At 43.0% G+C, this 24,389-nt stretch overlaps 1 protein-coding gene across 1 annotated transcript in view; it reads right to left on the bottom strand.

The window, feature by feature from the left end:
* The window catches only part of TMEM131L (transmembrane 131 like), a 673,742-nt gene that overhangs the window by 375,037 nt on the left and 274,316 nt on the right, over positions 1-24,389 (bottom strand). Inside the window, exons 5-6 of the mRNA XM_078676947.1 lie at positions 13,327-13,450; positions 862-978 (exon numbers count right to left, since the gene is read on the bottom strand). Coding sequence (XP_078533073.1) covers positions 862-978; positions 13,327-13,450 — 241 coding nt within the window. The remainder of the gene's footprint in view (positions 1-861; positions 979-13,326; positions 13,451-24,389) is intronic.

Below are 24,389 nucleotides of genomic sequence, written 5' to 3'. Positions count from 1 at the left end.
TTTCCCCCCAGAATTATCAACAATGCACAAAACGTCGGCAATTAGACTCGAAGGTGGCAAACTGGATGGAATATCATTGTAACAGAGCAAACTAATGAAAAATACGGACGTCAATCATGTCAGCAGACAATGTTCTAGGCAACTGTAGACTGCTTACAACTTCCCAGGCTGTATTTAACGAGAATGCTAATAAATTACTTTGAATCGCAAATGTAAAGGAAGTGGGGAAACATAGTTCTCAATGGTCTATTTTAAAGACAATTTTCGATTCCACATTTGCTACTCTTCAGTGACCACTTTGAGTGAAGTTGCTCATGTGAATTACAACAAACGTCATCAAATGGAAGCATGAGTTCAAAAAAGTGGAGTATAAGGTTAAGTGTATAAAACAAAATGTGTGGCTTGCATGCCAAAATCCACGAGTGCATATTCATAAGCAAGAGATCATTGCAAATTAGAGCAGTTCACTGCTGGGCTGCAGAAGTTCATGATAACAAAAAAGACAACATACAGAAATACTTATGGCCTCTGGTGAAGGGTATTTTAAAGCTGATGCAGTAGAAAAAGAAACACATTAGGAAAAACGTAAATATAAAATGTCAATGCAGTACATAACCCGAAAAAAAAATGTGAATCCTTTGTTAGTGAAGATCCATTAAAAATGCTTAAGGAAAACTAAGTTCCATGTATACTGTGGCATAACTAAAAACGCTTATTCGGGGGCATGCATACAATGTCAAGGCTCACAAACACATGCAAATGGAAGAATTCTTCAAATGTAATAAGTATTACAATAATAAGAGTTCTACATTACATTTTCTACACAATCTAGTGGCTAAAAAATATACAATGAAACCATACCTGATATGGAAGAACACCGTGAGAGGAGGTATTAATAAATAAGGTACATTCAATGTTGCCTGGTTCAGTTGGGAGGAACACCAGCCTGAAGGAGGCGTGATCCTTGGCTGGAATCACCTGAGGAAAGACATTAGAAATCAGCTATCCGCTCAATGGTAAATTAATTCTGTAAACTCTAGCTCTGCATCAGTCCTGCATTTTTACTCAACAAAGGTAAACCTTTGTTAATTATTTTTAAAATACAGTAACTATCTACCAAATTTGAAAACCTATATTCCCCACCCCGCTATACTCACAAGCATGACCAAAAGCAAACAACATCACTGCTTGATAAACACATCCAAGTCAAACAAGTTACTTACCTGTTACAATGATACTTTTGTAGCACAGATAATAATTTACCCAGAGGTATGACCTTCATCTATCCGGACAGTACCATCGCTTGCAAGCTGCCCCAAAATCTAAATGCCCATGCCTGTGGGCGTAACAGGGGAAGAGCAACAGGTAGTCGCAAAGTACAAGCTAGTCAAAGCAACTTCTGCTGTCAACCTCCCCTACAACAGAACAGAGTAACTCACTGCTTCTGGCAGATGGCCTTGAAGTACATACACAGTCTAAGACCCAGACCATTACCTTAGTCTGCCACGTTCAGAGTGCAGGAGCCAGAAGTTTCTAGTTACAGAGTGAAATAGTTGCAGGGCCTGACAGAATTCACATGTATAAGAACTGAAGTCTTGACCACGACCCTCATGCTTACCAGCACTAACAATAAAATCTTTGAAAACGTGTAGGTGGGCTATTAAGGGGCATAATAAACCACCATGGTAGTGCTAATATCAAGCTATATGAAGTTTCAGTCTAACAGAGGAAATTTAACAGATTCAACTTTCTGACTGGCACCGATCAAAGGACAGTGTGGTGGAGACTTCAGGTATGCCTCTCCGTTGGACACTATTAATCATAAACGGGTATGTGGCCTTTTTGTACCTGAATTCTAACCTCTAACAGCAAAGGTTACATATCTTTGATGTTAGTTTTGAATCTTCAGGCTATTGTAGATTCACAGTGTGCGCCATCCTGCCATCTAGTGGACGGGTTTGGTAAATTATTTTGCTGATCTGAATTAGGAGTTTGGGCGTCTGCCATATTTTCATAACTCAAAGTAAGCCTGAAGCATCCAATGTCACGCATTGAAGAAGCCACCTACATACTGTACTTTCCCCTGTAATGACTGCATCTGAGGGTGTGTAGTTAGTTTGCCAGCACTCCTTTTTACCACGGAAGTGAGAGGGGGGTGGCACATGGAGCTAAACCAGGCTCAAACTTCAAAGCTTGTGCTACAAGGAAGAACCATTTTCCTTTTGCAGTGCAGCTGTAATGTCTTATTATCACAAGGCCATCTCTTCCAATGGGTAAATGGGCTATCCACTTTTCTTAGAATCTACCCCCACCTGAAACAACGTATAGACAAATGCCCGCTAAAGGAGAGCAGGCTAGCATACCAACCAAGCATCAGGGCATTACATGCAGGCCTCTAGAGTCATCACTCTGGTTGCTATGGCAGTCAGTATGAGGTGCTCAAGCTCTTGTGGGAGCTGGTGGGGGCTTCTACCTAACTTAAGAACTCAAACTAGTTACAATTCCTTATGCCTAAGAAAGTAAACAGGTGTCATGAGCTAATGATGGCCACACATCTCTCCACTCTTCAGATTCTTCCTCTGCAGGGCACCTGTGCTCTTTTCATGACTCAGTGACTTTATCCTTCACCGTGGTGTAGTGCCCACCCCATTTTTCTCTTGGATCCCACTTACAAAGCCTGCACAAATGCTTAGAGTGGGGGTTTCCCATAGAAGCAGAGAAGGGCAACAGGCCCTGCTGTGTGTACACCTCTGGCTGCAGGTATGAACTTCTAAAGAGGTATCCACAGAAACTCAAAGACTTGTCGAACATGTGTCACACAGGCTTTGATCTAGTCAGCTCACACAGCATCTACATGCCTGCACCCCACGATCCCGATTGTCCAACCCTTGTTGCTTCCAGAAATCAGGCGTCATTTCACTGCAAGTTTCTGTCATAATAATATAATGTACCGACACGAGGGGAAGAAAGAGGCTTTTCTGTTGCTCTAATCAAGATACTAAATAAACCCTGTCTGCCTCAAAAGGCAATACTCATTTCGACTACAAAATACAGTATATGGGGGACTTTCTCAAAAATCCACGAAAAACGAATTCTAAAAATCAAGTAACTTGCCTGTAAGAAGTTATGAAGCTAGAAAAGAGATTTCTCACTGTACATCAACCTGATTTACGTTAGAGCATAGCAGTTAGGAAATTAACATAGCACTGCATGGTTTGCTCGCAGATGTCTCCACCACTGAATTGCTTTGAGAAAGATTTTGATAAATTGGTCATTAAATCCAATGAAAAGGTGGGTACAAGAAAAGAAATTCTTCAACTTCCCCAAAACTATTGCATTACAAATGACCTCAGGAGCTACTTTGAGTTCCCTGGACTTTGGGTGCCTGATTTCTACATGGTTTGAAGTCAGAAGGTTCGGCTTGAGAAGAAGCTTCTCGAATGGAACTATTGAGAGTTCGAGTAGTGTTGTGAACCAGGGCTGTCGTGCCCATGTGAGCGCTACTAGTAAGAGTGTGAGTGACGTTTGCCTGAGCTTCTGAACCAGAAATGAAAGAATCGGGAGAGGCGGTAAAGCGTAAGCAAATATCCCTGACCAATTCATCCATACAGCATTGAACTTGGATAGTGGGTGTGGGAACCTGGAGGCAAAGTCTGGGCATTTTGTTTTGTCTGCGGTTGCGAACAGATCTATTTGTGGAAACTTTGAGTAAGAGCTTGAACTTCCTGTCTGAGTGAGGTTTGGTGTTTCAGAGAGAGCCTGTGAGTGCGAGGTGGAATGTTTTGAGGTGTGGTAATGAGCACCAGACAATAATCATGTTGGATAATGTCCAACACCAATTGATCCGATGTTATGGATTCACAAGTGGGAAGAAACTGTTGCAATCAGCTGCCGACAAGTGTGGAATGATCAGGGTGAAGGAGAAAAGTCACTGTTTTGTGGTGGATGCAGTACCATGTGGGGAAGCCTCTTTGCCTCTACCCTTTGAGTTGTTGCCCCTGTAACAGCATCTGGGAGAGGAGTGGTGACTGACCTCTGTGGTATAAGGAAGAGACATCCGAAGATGTCTTTTTTTAGCCTCCTCTATAGGAGCAGCGGGGAAACGAGCTACAGGGAGTTGGTGTTTGTAGCGCACCCATGGACTTTGCAACTTCTGTATCCTTTTTCATCTTCTGTAGAGCCTGTTCAACCTATGGGCCAAAAAGATGTTCTTTATCAAATGGGACATAACAGGCTTTTTTGAAACTCTGGCTTAAAGCCAAATATGTGCAGCCAGGCATGGCGACAACAAAATGCTTGACTGAATGCCTCTAGCAGCAGTGTCTAGAGCACACCTATTGGAGGTATTCGAATTAAGCTTGCTTACAGCTACAAGCTCTTGCCCTTTCTTTTTATACTCCTCTGGGAGGTGCTGGAGGAGTGCCTCCATTTTGTCCCAGTTGGCATGATCGTATCTGGCCAATAATCCCATGGAGTTAGCAATACGGCAGTGATTGGTGGACTGTGCTGCTACTCTTTCACCTGAAGAATTAATACGCTTACTCTCCTAATAAGGAGGTGGAGAGTCACTGGCAGCCTAGGAATTGACCCTCTTACTGCCATTAGAGGCAACAGGAGAGACGGGTGGAATTTGCCCTCATATTTAAATAAGAGTCAGTGTGTGAGACTGTATTTGTTTTTATCGACCCTGGGCGTGATAATACAGGCTTGTAAAGGATGTTCAAAAATATAATCTATATGCCACAGCAGACCCTTGAACATAGGGAAATGTGTTGCCCTATGGGTTGTGGAAAGGGTTTCGCATAGGAAATCCTCTTTTATAGGCTCCTTATCTAGTGTTACCAGATGGTAAGTTGCAGTCCTGCCAATAAGCTCATGATAAGAGGTTGTGTCACCAGGAGGAGATGGCCTGTTAGAGTACAGGTCATGGATCAGTGTCCCCTTTAGGGTCAATATCGTAGGCAGACCAAAGATCAGGGGACTGTGGTGCATCAAAAGTATCATCCCCTGTGCCATGCCCACCTGGCATTAAATATGGGAACGCCAGAAGTGTGATATCTAATGGATCACCCGTTGAATGAGGGGGATGGTGTGGAGGTGGGGGAATAAAGGGTGGTGGTGAAGATGGTGTAGGAGAGTACAAGGAACTGGTGGCCTTGTCAGAATTCTCCTTATGGGTGTCGCCAGCAGATGAACAACCGCTTCGAAGGAGAGTTGACACTTGGATGGAGGTAGCCCAGGAACCAAAGTCTTGGCCAGAATACGCCCAGTGTGAGGTTGTATTTGGATTTGTCTCTGGCAGGCATTGAGTTTTTCCTGCAAATTGTGGACAATTGGTTACAGAAGAGTACCAGAATCAGGTCTCGGTGCTGATCTTGAGATGATCTGAGCAGAGATGGATTTGTGTTTCAGTGCCAAAGTGGGTTGGTGCCAAAGATGTAGCCGATCAGCTCGATGCCGAAGTGGTCGGCTTAGAGTGGAGTTTATGCCGAGGTTGAGGGTGGGGCATTCAACTGGGTTTATCAGTGCCAACCATGGCCTGCTGGCAGTGGTTGCCCGGGAGCCTTATGTATGGTCGGAGCCGAATGTTTTTTTAGTGGCAGGACAGGGATATCAGTTCTCACAGTACCCTGACCCGTTGGAAGGTCCTGCATCTGGAGGTTGATCTTTAACTCGGAGTTGGAGTCGTTGATTGAAAAAGCCTCTTCCTTTGCCGCAGAGGCCTCGTGGTGTTCCTAATCCTCTTTGACATCCTGCTGTCTGAATATGTTGGGCATTTCGTCGACCTTTCTCTGCTGCATTTCCCTACAACGGCTCGTAAAGTTTTCTTCGACCAAAACAATTGTCAGGCCTCGAAGTCTTCTTCTTTGTGGTCAAGAGACAAGCATAGGTTACAGACCTGATGAAGGTCTGTCATGGGTACTTCACGTGGCCCCTAGGACAGAAGCAGAAAGGCGTCCGTTCCATCAACAGGTCATTCTAAGGCAAAGTCAAAGGGATAGAAAGAGTGCATTGATCCAACAAGCGTTAGTTTTCTAGATTTCGAAGCACAAAGATGGGAACACGCTCGAGAAACAATACCGACAAGAGTAAGGGTGAATTACGAACCAAAAGTAATCCGAAATGGTCTCAAACCGAAGCGCAGTAATACACGTACGAAACAGACAGTGGGAAAAACAAACAAGCTAAAAATGGAGTTGTTGTCCACGCACACTATTACCAAGAAGAGGAGTCACTTTACCTCGTGACTCAATAGTCTTTTTTGAAGAAAAGCAACTTGCACATATCCGAGCCCAACACTAGATGGCAAGAGTATGCAAAGTATGTTTATCTACAGCCACACATGCCTTTGAACAAAAGTTTTCAGTGGACTTACTCAGCCAAGGGTTTCTGTAATCTCAGAGTATAGCCTTCACCCAAACGTTTCACATACCCCAAACAGATGTAGCAGTCTAAATGCTGGCTGGAGTACATCAAGGGAAAGCTCTTCTGCCACAGTTTGCCTCATCAGTGCAGGTAGGCTTCAGTTGTGGGAACATGGTTACTGAATTGCCATAAAAGACTGCAGCATAGCTTCCCAACAAGCAGTTAATTCCCATGGTCCTAGGAAATTTTCATAGGCACCAGAAACGGATACAGTTAGTAGCACCGAACTGGACACGTGTGAAATGATACTCTTTCTTGCATACCAGCAGTGAATTCCAAGCAACTGAGATGTAGCAATCTATTCACTATATTTTCTACTCCTCTGTTAATAGACAATTCTCCATTGTTGCTTGCAGGTTGGTAACTGATCCAATAGGTCTAACTTCTTGGTTAGCTGTATGGGATTTCCAATAGTTTTGGAGACCCACGAAAAACATTATGACTACTCGATGTCTATCAGTCTCATGAAGTGCTAGTGCTAGATTTTGCTTTCTGCTTCCATTTTTGGATCTTGCAAAGGTTGGTTTCTTGGTAGACTAGCATAGCAACACAGATTTCAATGGATAATTGTTAAAGCATTAGGACTGTGATCCGTTTTTTTGAGCGATTGCACTACTTGTAGTTTAACTTCAAACTTTTTAACATGAGCTTATGCTTAAGCATAACCCTTTGCCATTCTGTGATCTCCTCGTGGCAATTTAACTTATTTCTCCAAGATGTTCATCCCAATGAAAATTGTTGCTTAGCTAAACTTAAAAGTAGTATTAAAGAAATAATCAGTTTTAGATTATGTTGTGCATATTCCGCCATAGTTGTGCCTGAAATTTCATGCTGTTTTGTTTAAAAATTGGAAATGGTGGGCACAGACCAGAGAGATGACTACCATAGGACAACACACAACATCCTTCACTTCAGGGTTATTCTTAAGATTATTTTTTTCACCCATCAGAGATGTCACATATTGTAGTGAGATTAATTAGCGAGTCACATTATGAGGACTACCAACATTTTCCTTTCATGAGCTGTGGGGGGCTGATTTGCGCCTGACAAGATTGCAGTTAGTCCTAGAGTATTCCAGACTCAAAGGGTTGAGATCCCCCACTATATCGCAAAAAAAAAAATCAGCTATAGAAGAGAAACAAGTTAAATGACATGCCTCTTGTGAATGTGCAAGGCAATCGGCTGATTTTATTTTGCAGATAGAAGACTGATATTTTAGAAAAAGAAGCCTGGCCACGAGTGCAGCATGCTGAGCCCAGATGCCTGCAGCTTGCTAGCTAGCCGACTGATTGCTCTTGATGAGACTGCCTTTTACCAGCAGCAGCACAGACAGCAGAAAACAAAGCGATGAGGGGCTCACCCAGGGTTAAGCAGGGTGAAAACCAACCACTTGACAAAGTAATTTAAATCTTGAGACAGCGACTTACAAGCAGTTGGCTGGGTAGGGCATGCTGCTTGTGCTGCCCAGGTAAAAATTATATTAGGAGCCCATGGTGTTAACTGACCCAGCAAGAGGCCCGAACAAACTGAGCCATGCCAGAGACAAGACACAGTCACAGTCTGGATGAAGAGTGGCTGTAAATCAGAGGCGCGGATGTTTAAAGGCATTTTGCTCCAAATCAACTACAAGCAGAAAGGTCAAAGCATACAGGGATGAGGGAGGCAGTGAGTAACAGAGTGGAGTAACTGAGTACCTGCCTTAACCCCTTGAAAAGAAACCATTAAAGGATATATCTCGCATGAGGGTTCAGAGAGAAAGAAAAATTGTTAAAAGGCCAGATCTGATGCCCATTAACAACAATGTAGATGGGCCTTCACTGAGACTCTACTTGAAGTAAGGCGAGTCAAAATAGACCATAAGCCCATGATCCCATGATATTAGCAACTGAGGAGTCAGTTAAATTAAGCACTGCAAAGGAATCTGGAAGATAAATGGACAATAGAGGAGTGTGTCTGTGCCACAGATCGGAGGGGTAAACAGGGCAATCAATAAGGGGCAAAGTCACAAGTACCACGCTCCTTGAGACAAGGGGAATGAGAGCCGAGACATAGACACTAAGGAACTGGGGAGTGTCTTCTTCCAAGTGACTGACTGAAAAGTTGATGTTTAGGGGGTGGAAGGAAGAAAAAAACTGACAGGCTTCAGGAAGGAAGCCAAGTAACCTGGAAGTGGTTTCCCGAATCAGACTCCATTGGTAGACTGCACACTCTTCCCCATTAGAGAGAAGCCCACAATCGGGCCAACTTACCCTCGCTCAAAACTCAAGAGGAGACCACAGAGGGAAAAAATTGCAATGTTTGCTCCTAGTCTTGGGTGTAGTAGAACCACTCAAATAAAACAAGATGGATAGCTATTCATTCTTGAAACGTCAAGGTCCGGATACGCCCCACATGAGGTCACAAACAAAAGAATGAAGCAAACAGATGCAATTTGTGTCAGAAATGGAACACACTTTTAAAGATGTAAGGGCAGTGACTGACTCCAACAACACCCTAGAAACAGCCACGATTGACTGCGGCAGTGATGTAGTCTATCTCCTTCAAAAAGACTTCAATAAAAAGAATGGCAGGATAAAACCAGCTGAAAAAACAGTAAACAAAATCAAGAAATAATTCTAAACACTATGCACAGTGGTTGAAAGACTTAAAAAAGATCATTCAAGAAAGTGTGGAAGACGCCGAGAGAAAATCATTATGGAACAATATTAGGATGGTGGAAGTACCAGAAAGAGCAGATGAATCTGGCACAAAGCTCTCTGTGGAGGACTGAGAACTCAAACCCTAAAACCAAAGGGGAAATCTATGTTCTTCCCAGTAGAAAAGGCACCTCCATCAAGACCTACAGCACCTCCAAAGGTGATCACTGACAGTATTTTTAACCATCAAGATAGGGATGTAATCCTTCAGATGACAGGGTACATGAGATATGAACATACCATGGTGAGCATTTTCCCAACCTTCATGATGGCCATTCAGAAACCAATCAATCAATCAATCAACCAATCAATCAATAGGATTTGTAGAGTGCGGCTAATCACTCGTGAGGGTATCAAGTCCCAAGGACCCTGCTGCGATCAGTCAAAGCTCCAGGTCTTGAGTCCCTTTATGAAATTCATGAGAGAGGAACACAGTTTGTAGATAGAGGTTAAGGTTGTTCCAGAATTGGTGACGAGGTAAGAGAAGTAGTGTCCTCGGCTGTTGCTTTGACTTATGCGGGAGTGTGAGAGGGGCAAGAGAGAATGAGCACAGGTGTCTGGAGGGTTGGTGGAGGTTCAGGCAGTGGTTGGTGCATGCTGGTCCTCTGTTGTAGAGGGCCTTTTAAGAATCTATCAGTATCCTGAATTGGCATCTTTTCTGGATTGGGTGCCAATGGAGGTTGGGATGAGGGTGATGCCTGCGTAGAGTGCAGAAAGAGACAGTTTTGACAGTTTAAAAGCAAATACTTATGGAGAAAAAAAAAATGGTGCTGTACTCTGCCAAACTGAGGTTAGAGGGGAAATGCCAGTTCAGGAACTTTTTTACATTTAAAGAAGACTTGGACTGGATCAAAGGATGGGGACCTGCCACAAAAAAGATAAATGGTAGAAGAGAAATGAGAAAGACATAAAGGAACCAACCACAGCAGCAATCGACAAAAATGTGAATCAAGCAAATAGATTAAAAACTGCCCTCCACCCTAAAGACTGACTAAGGGATCATTCTCTATCCTAAAACATCTTTAGCGTAGCAAATATAGAAGGTGGAAATCTGATCCACGAAGCAGAAGATGAACACTATCATTTGACAGATTTGGCTGATGTCCATCTCAGAAAGACAGTGAGTGAGTTTTGTAATGCCCAAGAGACACAATAAAAGGCAAGTAATCCAAAAGCATTTATGCCTAATAGGAGGACCCACCTGAACCTCAGGAGATTATATGGGTGTATGGCAAACACTGAAGCAGTGATGAATCTCACAACTGTCTTATTGCTGGATGCTACTGAGGCATCTGATTCCCTGGTATGAAACTATATGGTTAGGGTCCTCCAAAAGATCGTATTTGTAGCAAAGAACTTGAACTGGATTAAACATCTCAACTAAGACCCTTTGCCAAGATAAAAAAATTAAGTACAAGACAAGGATTCTCTCTGTCTACAATTGTGCTGGCTCTAAAACCCCTGGCAGTTGGATCAAAGAGTATGCATTGGTGAAGTACCTGAGGTAGATTGCCACATGGGACGACAATTTCCCTACACACGGACAACATCCTACTGCAATTCATGCATCCAGCGTTGACCTTCGATAAATTGCAAATTGTGGACATATTTGGCAAACACTCAAACCTCTAAACTGGTAACAATCTATACTTTACCCACTGTCCCACTGCATCCCTAACCCTACTACTAAACACCCCAAGAAGGTAAAGTAAAGAGGACGCAAGAACTATGGAATTTATGTGACACGAAATCCTTATGAATTCTTTAGACTCAGCCTATATGATATCATAATCTAATTTAGCGACTATGTTATACACGGAAGGGACTACCACTTTTAGGGCATGGAGCCCTATTTAAAGTGATTGTGAGATCCAAGTTTGTGTATGCCCTTCAAAGTACTCCAATTCATATCCCCAAGGAGTTATTTAGGAAGGTAGAGTATGCAATAAGGTCCCTACTATTGAAAGATGGGTGACCACGAATAGAAAGAAAGCAGCACCTCTCATACAAAAAAAATTAATAACTCTCTAGACCCACTCATGAAACTCAAGCAAAGATGGGAAAGAGATATGAGGGACCTTAGTGATGAGGAGTGGACTGTTGCAGTTCAAAGACCAAGAGAGGTGGCTATTAAAAGTTTCCCCTTGTGTAGTTAACGATCTTCAACAGAGGCTATTGTACAAGGACACTCATGGCAAGGCTTTGAGTGCTACCTTAGACATAAATCTTATAGGCTGTAATCACACTGGGCCATTCATGGACATATTTGGGATTGTCCTCACCATAAACCCTACTATAAAGGAGGGTTCACATGTTTAGAAGTTCTGGATGCAAAGGGCACTTAATGCAAAGCTATTCATCCTTGGAATATGGAACAAAGAACCACTACCCAAATATCCAATCCTATTGTGTAACCTAGACCTGGCATTGGCTAGGCGAAATGTGTCTAGATTGAGGGTTGCAAGGATTCCTACACTCAAGCACTGGAAGAGACCTGTACTGGTCCAGAAAAGATGATGTACGAAGGATGGGGCAGTCCCCAAGATTTTTAATGGGTATGGTGACCCTAGAAATCATTTAGAGAATGTCAATAATCCCTCCACTACCCAACCTCCTCCCACCCATATGAACAGACGAAAAGCTACACCAAATAGTAATGGCATGAAATAAACTTAAACCTGGTAATGCATTGTGTATGATAATGCTAGTAGAGAGGGAAATAGTCATAGTTACCCATGTTTTGTCCCCGTGCTTATTACTTTGGCACGAAGAGTAAACACATTTTGCTTGCTCTGATTTACCTCCTTCTTTTATGTGTTTGCAGATAACATTTTGCTACATCTAGGGCAGACCTTACCTACAGAGATTATGGCACACTTTCATTCCAATCAATACTATCCGTGTATTTCCTGTTCCACTCTCTTTGTAAAAATTGGTACTAACTATAAACAATGTATGTACATTAAGCAGTAGAGATGTTTTTAACTTAATTTCCTCTTGTTACGGCATGCAACCCTTGTAGCATAGGGGGTTCAATATGTCCACAGCTAAGCCGGGCAGATGGATACGAATGGTGATCAGTGAAGGCAGCACACAAGCAAGCCTAGGTCTTTTGAAGGATGAGTAGGGCCATTCCACTCCCTAATACGGTCTACTTTAGAGGAAGGAGGCCGGGTAGATTCTCTGATGAATGCATGTAATTCAGCCAGATCGGCCTCCCCAAACTCCATCTGTCATTATCGTGCATAGGTTGGCAATCCTGCTTCGTTTGGAACTGGAGTCCTTCAATTTCTAGTTTGTTAAGGAACTGCCCAAAACGATGGCAAAAATTTATTCTACACATATATAAAATTTAATTTGTGGTGTGTGTGTACTTTTTGCAGTTGTCTAGCGTAAAGTTAGTCTGTCCATGGCAAAGCAGACAGAAGCAGTCGTAACAGCTTCATTGCTTGCCAGGTAACTTCTTCACAACGAATCCTACACCTACACGATCCTAAGGCAGGGTATGACTGTGCAGAGCTCAGGCACTAGTAACAAGACACAGGACTAAGGGTCTGAAGAAGCACAAGTTGGACCTCTGATTAAATGTCTTAGGGAAAAGCGCTAATGGAACTCTGCAATAAATGACCTGCCTCGAAGTGTGCTCAGCACTCAAGGAAAAGAAAATTACAGGGTAAGTAAATGTGGGCATGACTGGGATAAGCTAGTACTTAATGTGATCGCGCTAAGCCATTTGCTTTGATAAAGGCAAGTGGTGTAAGTAACAAAGAAACACAACACCAATGAAGTGAACTAGTCCAAAACTTGTGGCACCTCTGCTATAATCTCGTTAAATCTTGAGCTAAATTTAACTATAACTGGAGCTGCTCCCTTTAACGATGTAGAGCGCTTTTAGCGCAGTATAAAATGAGGCTTAAAACGGGTTTTTCTGTACCTTCCTAATCAAAGTACTCTGTTTAGCCAACGCATAGCAAACGTAGAGGGGACAGGGTGGGGGGATCACTGCAAAGAAAATAAAGGAATATTTTGAGGAACAATCGAGGGTGGATGCAAGGACGAATGTAAGTGTTGGGAATTTAGCACCGAAGAAGAAGAGATTAACTCATACGCATCAATAGCAGGACAGAAAATGTTCACGACATGCCAAGTGTAATGCTCTGGCCCTCGGCCGCAGCATATTTTCCAAGAGAACATCGACACTCACCCTGTTCTGAGGGGGAGACACATGGAAGTGCCTGCAGGCTGTAAACACCGAACTCACGAGGACTTCTGTGTCCCTGCCAGGGTTGTATGCACGCAGCATTTTCGCTCTGGGAATCCCCAATTGCCTGTGAAGAAAATCAGATTCACAAGTAGTGGTTTTAGCAATCTTAGAAACATTTTAATTATAAGACACATACGTTAAACATGATGTGAACGCCTCTTGCATCATCTTTAGAGTGAGTATCATTTTGAGATTCACCTGCTCGTACAATCTGATTGCAAACTCCATGGTACCGCGCACAATTATATAACTGGATTAAAAACACACATATTTGCATCAAAACAGAGATCCTCCATGTGTATTTTCTGATGCAACGAAACCTCCCTACCCTAAGAGTACCTATTTAAACTTCGGATCATGCATGTCGCCCAAAGTGCGTTAGGGAATTTGACTTTATAAAAAAAAAAAAGCAATTCTTTGGGTTTATCAAACACCTGTCACGGTTTAAGGGGCTCAATCGTCTCAGTATTTCCTCCAGAGCTTGAGAGGGAATGAGAAAGATAAAGAAGGAGAGAGACCGAGTGACTGAAAATAGCTGTGCACACATCAGTGAGAGGCGGAGACAGAGCGAGACAGCAGAGGCGAAGTTTGTGTGAGAAAGTACAAGCGAGAATGAAAGAAAGCGAGTGAGTGACTGAGGAGAGAAAGTGAAGGAAATTGAACGAGAAAGTGCGAGATAAAAAAATTAACGCTGTGGGTAAGCAACTGTGGAAAACCATGAACAGACTAGTGAGTGTTGGAGAGAGAAAGAGTCACAGCATAGAAACCTTTAAACAAAAGTCAGAAAAAAGTAATCAGCAAAAACAAATTTCAATAAATATCATAACTTAGGTTCTGTAATTACATTCTAATATCACGTTCTGTGAGCGACTGGTCCAAGAATTTCACTCTCATTTTCAACTTTCTGAAGGTGAACGGTATTCAGATTTCAGAAGGATTTCCTGAGAGTTGTTTTCTCCTTTCTTGAAAGCTGCAGCTTCAAGCAACAAGATGTTTTTGCTTCTCCGAGGGCAGTGGCCATAGTGTGGTCAGTCTGTGCGCTAGGTATATAATATTTTCTCATTGAATTGCTTGAAACCTAATAAAGGCGGGTTTCAAACTGCTTCTTGTTTGTATTGCCAGCCAACTGAGACCAACGCTGCAGTACGTAAACTGTAAGTCGTTCTGCTGAACGATCCACTAAGTGACAATTTAAGCCTACCCCCTCACCTCCCTGCATCACCGAGCTCCTAGGGTGGCACCGTGACAGGAAGCAGAATGGGAATTTGGGGGGCAGCAGACCACAGGGAGGTTTGCCCCCCAGGGTTTTTGGGGAAGTGAAGCAGTCGGACAAGTGCTCAGGGTTTGGGCGTTTTTTTGGGCTACTTATGTAGCTCAGGGCTATATATGTGGACATTTCACATTACAAGCCACCATTTTATCTTGGCGACACGGTGTCTGGTACCTGGTAGATAAACATTTTGTCAATTGATAGGGGCATTCATTTCTTGGCATAGATAGCATGTTTAGACCTGTTCAGGTGGAGTTGGGTTCTTAGACTACATTTAGTCTCCTTACCCTTGGGGTTATGATGGCGGCGTGGCCAGAGAGGGCAAGATGGCCCTGGCACCGTGGATGCTGGCAGTGCGCCGCATTATTGGAGGGGCCTTTAGAGAAAGACTATGGTAACCACTGTACTAGTAAAAGGATGGTCTATTTTATTTATAGTACCAATGTTGAAGGTAAAAACATTACCAAACATGAGATCATTAAAAAGTTGCTCAGTAAAGAAAAGAGAAAGTGGGGTGCTCATTTGAAGTAAAGCTTGAGGAAAAACACAGAATGGAGATAATTCAGTAGGAATTACAATAGTTTTATATGCACATCTGGTTTTAACATTAGCACCAGTTGGTTGAGGCCTGTCCAATATTCACATTAATTCAATCCAATAATTCAAGGTAATTCACAAAGAGTGTGGCAGAGACATATCTGTTCAACAGGAAGGGGAAGGTGCAGGGGTCAGACAGAAGCACAAGTTCAGAGACTATGGGTGGGACACCGGGGACCAGGCAGCAGTCAGGGAAGACAGGCAAACCGGTGTAGGGAATAACTACCACTTATGAGACATGAAAAGCTGTGCTCAACACACTTTGCTATTAGGGGAAGACCAGAAAAAGGGAGTGAGAGGAGACTCAAACAAATAATTAAGGAGCTACGGTCCAAGAAGGGGGCAGAAGAGGAGGTATTTGAGCTGTACGAACAGGAAAGTGCCAGTGGTTATAGAGACGTGGACGGAAAAGGTTTATCTTTGCTAGTGTTCTGTAAAGTCCTTGGACAGTTGGACTACTTTCATAGATGTTCATAATCGGAAAGCCCAAATAAATTATGGAAGTCACGCTTGGGTGGGGCAGGATGACAAACTCAGGGTTCATATGTCCTTTGGGCGACACTGACAGGGGTTAGGATACCATAATATGGGACCAGCTAAGTTGGGTAAAACAATTTTTACAGCTCGAAGTACACCGGTCATATACCAGTCATTCCAAGGGTGCCCCAACCCAGGAGGGGTGGGGGCGCAGCAAAGGAGGGAGTGGCCAATTTGGAGCTCATTTGGATTGCAATGAAGGGCTCCAAATGATGGAGCCTTCTAAAGTTTGATAGAAGCGTTCCAAATGCGCAGACAGACATACATGGGCACATAGCTGGGGGCCAGGGTCCGTCCAGTGGTTCAGCAAGACATGGGCAGCTGTAGATTTTCCACAGGCAGGGAGGGTTGGACAGCGTCTGGTGGTACAGGCTCTTATGCCATTCACGTTGGACAGATGGGAATTGGGGCTTTTCTCCTACGAATATAAGGACTACACAAGGTTTCCCGTGGAGATTCAGTCTGGGAGGAAGGACAGAGTGCGACACCACAGCCCCCTTGCAATCACAGGCAGGTAGTGAGAGGCCAAGAGATTTGATAAGATAGGATGATGGAGTTCCTTGAGGGGGGCAAGGAATGAGTTAGCTGTGCCTCCCCCCTTTTTTCAGAGGGGTACCGAAGAGGAACAGGGGCAGTTAGGTTGTTTTCCGTACTTTTCGTGGCCAGAAGGTTAGTCAATGAATTTATATCTGAGGAACAAGTTTCTGTGACACATATCACTGAATGTAGCATTAATTTTAGGGGAAAGAGTGGAACAGGGTTGATTATGGTGAAGAGTAGCATTAAATCTGCCTTCTGTTTGTTGCCAGTACACCCTGTCGACTTTCAGATGTGTGAGAATCCAATTACAGGACAGACACTAGGGCTGCAAACTGCGTCTAATGGGATGCCCCTTTTAGGGTGCTCTCTTGGGGTGCTTCAATATTTCCTTACAATGGAGTTCAACATGACTAACGGGTTACAGGGCAGAACGTCTTACTTGGATGACGTACTAGTAAAAGGGAAATCCAGTGCCGCGGACTGCCAGCACAGGCTGGTAAGTTCCAGGATCTCATGGGTGATCAGGTTTGACATTGGCAGCAGAAGGACTCAGTGCGACCCAGCACAATGATTTTTAGGTCTCGCCTGAGGGCTTCTTTGGAAGTGGCGTTGGTGTCTGCCCAGTCTCTCTTAGGCCCCGCCCACCCTGACTGGATATTTTGCTCGTGCTCACGAGAAGACACTCTCGGCGTTGTGTGCATTTTTGGGACAAAAACAGTGGTGCAATGTTTTATCAGCGATGTTTTATAATACAGCACTCGTGTTTTAGAAAAGGCAGTCACAAAACAATATAATATTTACAATTTAACAAATAAGGTGTCAGGCTCAAACAATGTCCTATTGATTGATTTTTAGGTTGCACAAACCTGAACACCGTAATGTTTTGCCTACATTCCCAAGGATAGTATTGCATTCTTTCTTAATTGTGTGATTTCTTTAAACTTTCCCTTGGTTTTTTCTATTTCTTTTCCTTGCTTTCTTTAGTTTTGAGGGAATTTGAGCGAGCTCAAATTAGGTGTATTTAGTGTGTTTTGTTGTGTAATACAATGTTTGTGTCATTGTGAAATTGCAAATATTGTATTATTTTATATGGTCTATTTAATGTTTGGATTGTTATTGTAATAATTTATCAATTAACATATTTTGAAAAAAGAAAAATTGAATATAAAAGGAAAAGGAAATAAAACATTTACTAACTAATATTTTTTCAATCAATTATATTTTACATCAGTGGTGCGATGTTTTAAAATATGGCACTCAGGGCCTTGTTTTAATCAGAAAATGCGGCACTAATATAGCTGCCCTTAACAGTACATTTCAAAACACCAGGGCGTTTTTTTTTTTGTTTTGCTGCTGTGTGGCTTTTGGGTAGTGTCTTTATTGGTATCCCGCTTACAGCTCCGATTGTGATCTACATCAATCTATATAGCTGCGCTTTCTTTGTTTAAGCTATATCTCATTCCATGTTGGGGCTGGGTTGTTTACAAACTCCTCATCTTCTCTCAAACCACTGCTTACATGTGTTTAACCGTAGTTGGCCCTACTTTGCTTTCATAATGCAATCTCCTAACTGCGCTTTGTTTGACAGAGCAGTATGCTTATTTGGGGTATATGCAGGAGCTATACTACCCTGTTTAAGCACCTTTAGTACATTCCACAATATTAAATGTGCCAGCTGGTTACAACCCTGCACAATTCAGCTGAAAAGGAACAGGTAGGCAAGTTCAAGCCTGGATGACGTTTAAGGTCCTGTAGGAAGTTTCATTGGTTAAGAGGTTAACAGATGTAATAAAGAGGGAAGGGAGTTTAAAGGTCTCAGTTGCAGTTGACCGGCTCTGGAGCATGTATGATACTGCTGAATTAAGTTGTGGTGGGGGGGACATTTTAGGGGTCAGGGGGTGGCTTAACATAGGTGATTAACTTTGAATAGTGAGGCTGTATTGTTGTAAGGCAAAGGCCAAGGTTATTTTTTGATGTGCACCTGTTTCAATAAAGCAGCCTTTTTTACACAAACCTGGTGTCAGTGGTGTGCGCTGCTCCCCTCTTCCTCAAAATGCACATTTGCAAACACAAAAGATAACAATGCCTTTACTTAGCCAACCGGAATTCAGGTTTAGCAGCCACCAAGCAAGAAGCTGCATTTTTCAGAATCACTTGGATTCCGAGTAATGGGCATAAGCCCATAGATAACATTCTGAGAGTTATTACTGTAAATTAAGCCTGTCAAACAATAACCAAGGTCAGTGGGAGGTGCTTAGCAGCCGCATGTTAGAAACTGAAAGGCTGAGGGCTTTAAGCCACAGTTACTCTACAGTATTTTAGAAAAATGACAGAGTACTGGTAAAAGTTATGCATAACTTCCTGTTCGTCATATCGAGAATCTTCACACATTAAGTCTTGACATCTCATCGGTCATATACCAGGTTTATGCAGTTTCAAGTTTTAAGTGTACGTTGAGAACTGCCCCCTTTAGCAATTTGGTAAGAGACTTTTTGCAACAAACCATACCAACTATTCCCTTGCAAGATATCATCCAAATGTCACAACTTACATTCAAGTAATGACCCAGTGGAGTGTACAGAAAAAACTGTTTTCAAAGTTAACAAGCTACACTTTTTTAAAGCCACCACTCCAGTCCAAAAGATTTTAGGACACTAATTAAAATGAGCATTAGCAAAGCCAATCAGTCTGGGGTTAGCAGCAAGCCGGGTGGCTCATCAATGCTCGTTTTCTTTTGCAACACTTTTTGTGAAACATTGTTGGGGGACCTGTAGAGTCCACACTAATATTAAAAAAAAGCCTTTGCAATGCAACAGGCCTCGCACTTGTGAGAGTTTGAGCTGTTGGCATTGTAAATGATAATGCCTTTTATTTATGTGTTAAAACGCTTGCAGGTTTTGTACACACAAATAAAAAGCTTTGCCAAATAGCTCAAACTCTCGCAAATGCAAGACCTTTGTAGCAATTGCGATTTAGCTTTCAACATCGTAAGCTAAAGCCCGGGTGCCATGATAGCTTAAAAGGTAAAGAAATCTATTTCTTTACTTTTGAAGCAATCGCGGCACCCGGGCTTTAGCTTACGATATTGAAAGCTAAAGCGTGGGTGTCGCGATTGTAACAAAAGTAAATGAGTGGAAAATAAATGGCACTTTTTTCTATGAACTTTTATTACAATGGCGACATCCATGCTTTAACTTTCAACATCTTAAGCTAAAGACTTGGTGTTGCAATTGCTTCAAAAGTAAACAAAAAAAAATCATTTTTTTCCCAATTTGGTTACTTTTAAAGCAATTGCCGCACCCGCGCTGCAGCTTAACCGCATGCGTGCGGCCGCTATTTTTGCGCTGTGCGGCTTTTTGCGAAAAGCCGTGGTACATGACGAGCTGAGCTCGTCATGAGAATGCGAGCGGTGCAACTCATGACGAGCTCAGCTCGTCATGCGCATGGAAGGGGTTAAGATGCAAGGGCGGGTTCGCCATTGTAAAAAAACATATATAAACATAAAAAGAAAGGCATGTGGCTGCGTTCGGCCCACAAATAATCAAGGAAAAGCGCAGCCACCAATATTATTGCTGAGGCACGCTGCGCTGAAAACATTTTAAAAAAAGCATTGAGGGAGAGTGTGTCGTGCCTGAAAGGGCAGGCAGGCCAAAAGCTATTTAAGAAAATAGTGCCCAGAGGCTTTAACTAAAGCCTACCGAGTAACAACACATGTCATCCTGGGAGTTTAGAAAAGGCGGCACTAAGGAGGAACTACTAAGCCTATTTACCAATGAAAAGACACCATTTACAAAGGACAGGGAGAGGAATCAATTAAAAAGATGGGCGGAAAGTGGGAAGAGCTTCATGTCCTTTCCTGAATAGAGCAGGACTCGAAGAGACAGTGAAGGCGCTGCCTCAGGGACACCTAAAAAGGAAAACAAACAATGCTTTATGGGTCTCAACAACGACACATTGCCAAAATAGACTCTTGCACTGAAGGGCCCTACTTTGTGTGTTCATGTGCTCTTCGTGAAAGGGCAGAACGTGGCCACTCAATTAAGTTAACCAATTTTGAAGTAGGCCGACCCATAACAACAACTTGGATGCTGTAGGGGCAGAAGGAAAACGTGAATGGCAATACAGCAGATAAATGGACAAAGATATACAATTTTACTAAAATTCAAAGTTTTAGCTAATGACTGACCTAAAAATACAAGGCAAAAGACAGGCATTTTGTTGCTAAGATTAAAATGTGTATAAAATGAAAACAAAATAATGCTCAATGCTGCTTCATGGGGGAGACGGGTATAATCAATTCATCACCCAGACATGAGAAATTCTATGATCACTGCAGTCCTAAGGGGATCATATAAAAGCACCATGTGGCTAAAGACATATCGCTGTGGGTACGTATGGTGCCAGGAAACAATAAGCCAAAATAAATCCAGGAGTTCAAACTTTCAATGACCTATTTATAGGTGTTCTGCGCTAACACGCATGTGAAATTGTCATACACAAAAAGGCTAATACATTTATTAAACTACGTCCTGCACTGGAAAAGTGTTTTCCTACCAGTGCTGACAGGAGGGCCCTGAATTGTAAAAACGATAATCCTCGTTCGTAAACACAGTTTAGTTGCACATACATATTTCCCAGAATGGCACCTCTTGCACTGGATGACAAAGAAAACAAACATTTTTGAATTTGCAGGTGAATAACCCCTCCAGCCAAACCATTTACACTATGAGCTCCTTTGATTACTCTCTAGTCACAACCATATGAAGGTTCAGCATTCCTTATTTCAAAACAGGCTGGCCGGTCCCATATGCTACCAGGGGTGAGTTACTCTAATTTATTGTTGACAAATCAGTTTGAGATGTCAGGAATGTGAATTCTTCTATAAAGTGAAGTAGAAATATTACACTTTGATTGTTGGCTTTTATTAGCAAGGCTGGCAGATGTCCAATATTTTTCAAAAGGACACAGTTGCGTTGTAGGAATTGGCTTCCAATAAGCATACAGTTGTTTTACTCTGTGTCAGAGAAGGACTTATCTGACATGAATTATTGTATTTTACTATTTGTCTGGCAAATCGACCTTGATGGACGAATTATTCACATAGGAGATTTATTTGATGCCTGGTATTAGCCTCTGAGGTTTCCAACATCTGACCGAACATGTCCCATACATTACGTTCTTCATCATGGATTTATAAGCAATGACAGTTTCTGTTCTTGGGCTAGAACTTCTCCAGATAGGCGATTCCAATATTTCCAGTCCCCGAAAAGCCATTTCTTCCATTCACATAATGACTTCTGGCACACCATATTTCCAAGCTATTCAATGGACCCTTCACTGGAAACTGCATTGCTGGCCGGAAGGATACCCAAGGTCAGACCCACCTCTCTGCCTAAGTAGGTCATTTGAATTACAATTGTCAATCCTCACAAAGGATTTTGTTTACCATTTGCACATTGGCTGTCTGGAGTGTTATCAAATTTCTAAACATAGCATCTCCACTACCCCCCCCCTCTCAAGATCCACTTCTACATATGTATTTACCTTGTCACAACACCCAAAACACTCTGAAGCATCTTACTGCTGCCTACCACACTTCACATACAGATACATCTGAGCTCCTACGGCTGTCCTTCCAACAAATATTGGATAACAAGTTAACTGTAAAACACGGCCCTACTGTGCTGGTGGAAAGCACTGGCGTACACGTCAGAGGCCTTGCCGTACGCTGATAACATGCCTCTACTAGGCGTGCCGACGCCGCAAGGGCGACTGACACGAGGCAGATTGCAACCCTGGACTGATGCAGGGGTAGATACAGTGGGTGATCTATTTGGGGACGACGCACTGTTAGATCACGACTCCTTTTTGCAAATCACGGGGGCACCCCCGAGGCTCTACATCCTACATGCCACAGTGTCACATTACGTACGAACTCATTGGGCCCCACAGCGAGTTAAACCTGCACAGCACGAACTGGTACACCTCCTTTATTATATGGGTAATGGGGGGCGCCTGGTACACTGGCTCCACACTGGGATTAGGGAACATGCTGCAATATCTCTCGACTCACTCCGGGACTCCTGGACATTAGACTCCGGCGAGGTGCTGACAGAGGGAGCTTGGAAGGTTAAGTTTAAGTTCATACAAGCCATGGTGTTACACAGGGCATATCTTACCCCCCACAGACTACATAAAATGTTTCCAGACTCCCCCCACTGCTGTCCTCGGTGCAGAGCCGACGAGGCCGGCCTTATCCATATGCTGTGGGCGTGCCCTCGTCTGCGGTGCTACTGGGGTAGGATTTGTCAGGTCCTTAGTACAATCACGGCCCTCCCGGTCCCGGAGGAGGTACTTCCTTGCCTGATTGGTCACCGGAAACGCCCTAAATCCCACAAGGCCCAAGTGAAGTTCCTAGACTTATCCTTGCTGTTGGCAATCAGGGTCCTGACTATGAGGTGGAAGTCTGCCAGGCCTCCAGACCTAGAGGTATGGCGTTCTGACTTACTCAGATGGGGTAGAGCAGAGGGAATGGTTTTTAGTAGGGAGGAAGAGGGAGGACAACGGAAATACCCGATTGCGCTGGAGTGGGAGCAGATGCTACTGGAGGTGGAGGAAATAGAGGGAGAGCAAGAGCCACTTCATGCAGGCGGCCCCTAGGTGAGACAGAGCGGAGAGCGAGGTGGGATGGATGTGTAGCGACCTAGCCCAGATAGCGTGCAGGTTGGTCAGCTGAGCATAACTACACTAGCTGAGATGTTAATGAATAAGGCCTGGACAGTATACCGGATACTTGAATGGACCAGGAGATGTACGAAAAGGGGTGGAGGGAGAGGGGTGGGTGGGGAAAGGTCAGACCGAGATGATCATGGACTATTGTTACATATATCAGCCGAATGCACAATAATGTAAGAGACACTATACGGGAGGTGAATGGACTGTACTGTTTTACGGTTAAGAAAGTGCATGACTTATCAGATATGTTAGTAACAAACTTTTACAGCTGCATTTGATGGCCTGGAGTTACTAGTTGAGGGAGTTAAAAGAAAAGACTGTACACTGATAGAATATGTGATTGTATATTATGTTGATCTGCAGTCGCTAATAAAGAGTTTAAAAAAAAAAAAGTTAACTGTGAATATATTGGTCACATTTATATTGCACAGATTTGTGCTGGTCTGCTAGTACATTTTATGACTTCGTACTTGGTTATTCCAAAGCTCTAATACACATCTCAGAATCAGCTTGATTTGCTGAAGAAAGAAACGTTTGTATAGTGTGCCTCAGCAGACACAGAGATACCTGTATTTTAAATGCATTCCACTTGGCATGTGGATTCGCAAGGGTTTTCTATGAGGCTCTTTCTGCTTGCAACAGAACAGGCCTAACCAGGATCTTGTGCCGTATGTCTATTTACAAAGATCCAGGTGATGTATTAGTATTTGCCGACAGCCCTTTCTAAAGGGAACCTAACAGTACAAGGAAGGAGAGTGGTTTGGCAGACAAGAGGCACACATCCCGTGAGACGCACAGTACTTCAGAAAAATGTATCCCCAATGACAAGTGTGGGGGAAGTACAACAATCATCTATAAAGGACTAATTCCAAACTGCAAAAAATTCATACGTAACAAAAGACAGTGAGAGGATTTGGCACAACAGAGCCAGAAACCCCAGAGGGGCTTTCCATGTGGCACGGGACACTCTTTTACAAGTAAAGAGATTACATTCTTAAGCTTGTGCCCCAGCGGAACACTACGAACGCTGGAGAGCATTTTAGCTGGTTTGTTTCAATTTGTTGGTTGACACCAGGGATGGGCAAATGTCAGAAGCTGCTAGGTGACCATAATTTTTGCGACACAGAAGTTGTACTTAAGAAAAAAGTAGGCAAACTTCCTATTTATTTTTTAAAATACAATTGCAGAGAAGTTATCTACTTTTTGAAGGCGTACAAATCAATATAAAGTCAGCCTCATTCTAGACACCACTTAAAAAGCTAAGACTGATCATCGTTTTAGGATTTCCAAATGCATAGCACAACAGTTTCTTGCACATGGTACC

The sequence above is a fragment of the Lissotriton helveticus genome, chromosome 2_1 (genome assembly GCF_964261635.1).
Source record: "Lissotriton helveticus chromosome 2_1, aLisHel1.1, whole genome shotgun sequence".
NCBI lineage: Eukaryota > Metazoa > Chordata > Amphibia > Caudata > Salamandridae > Lissotriton > Lissotriton helveticus.
Note: the sequence above shows the minus strand (reverse complement) of the source record. Positions and strands in the feature narration are given on the sequence as shown.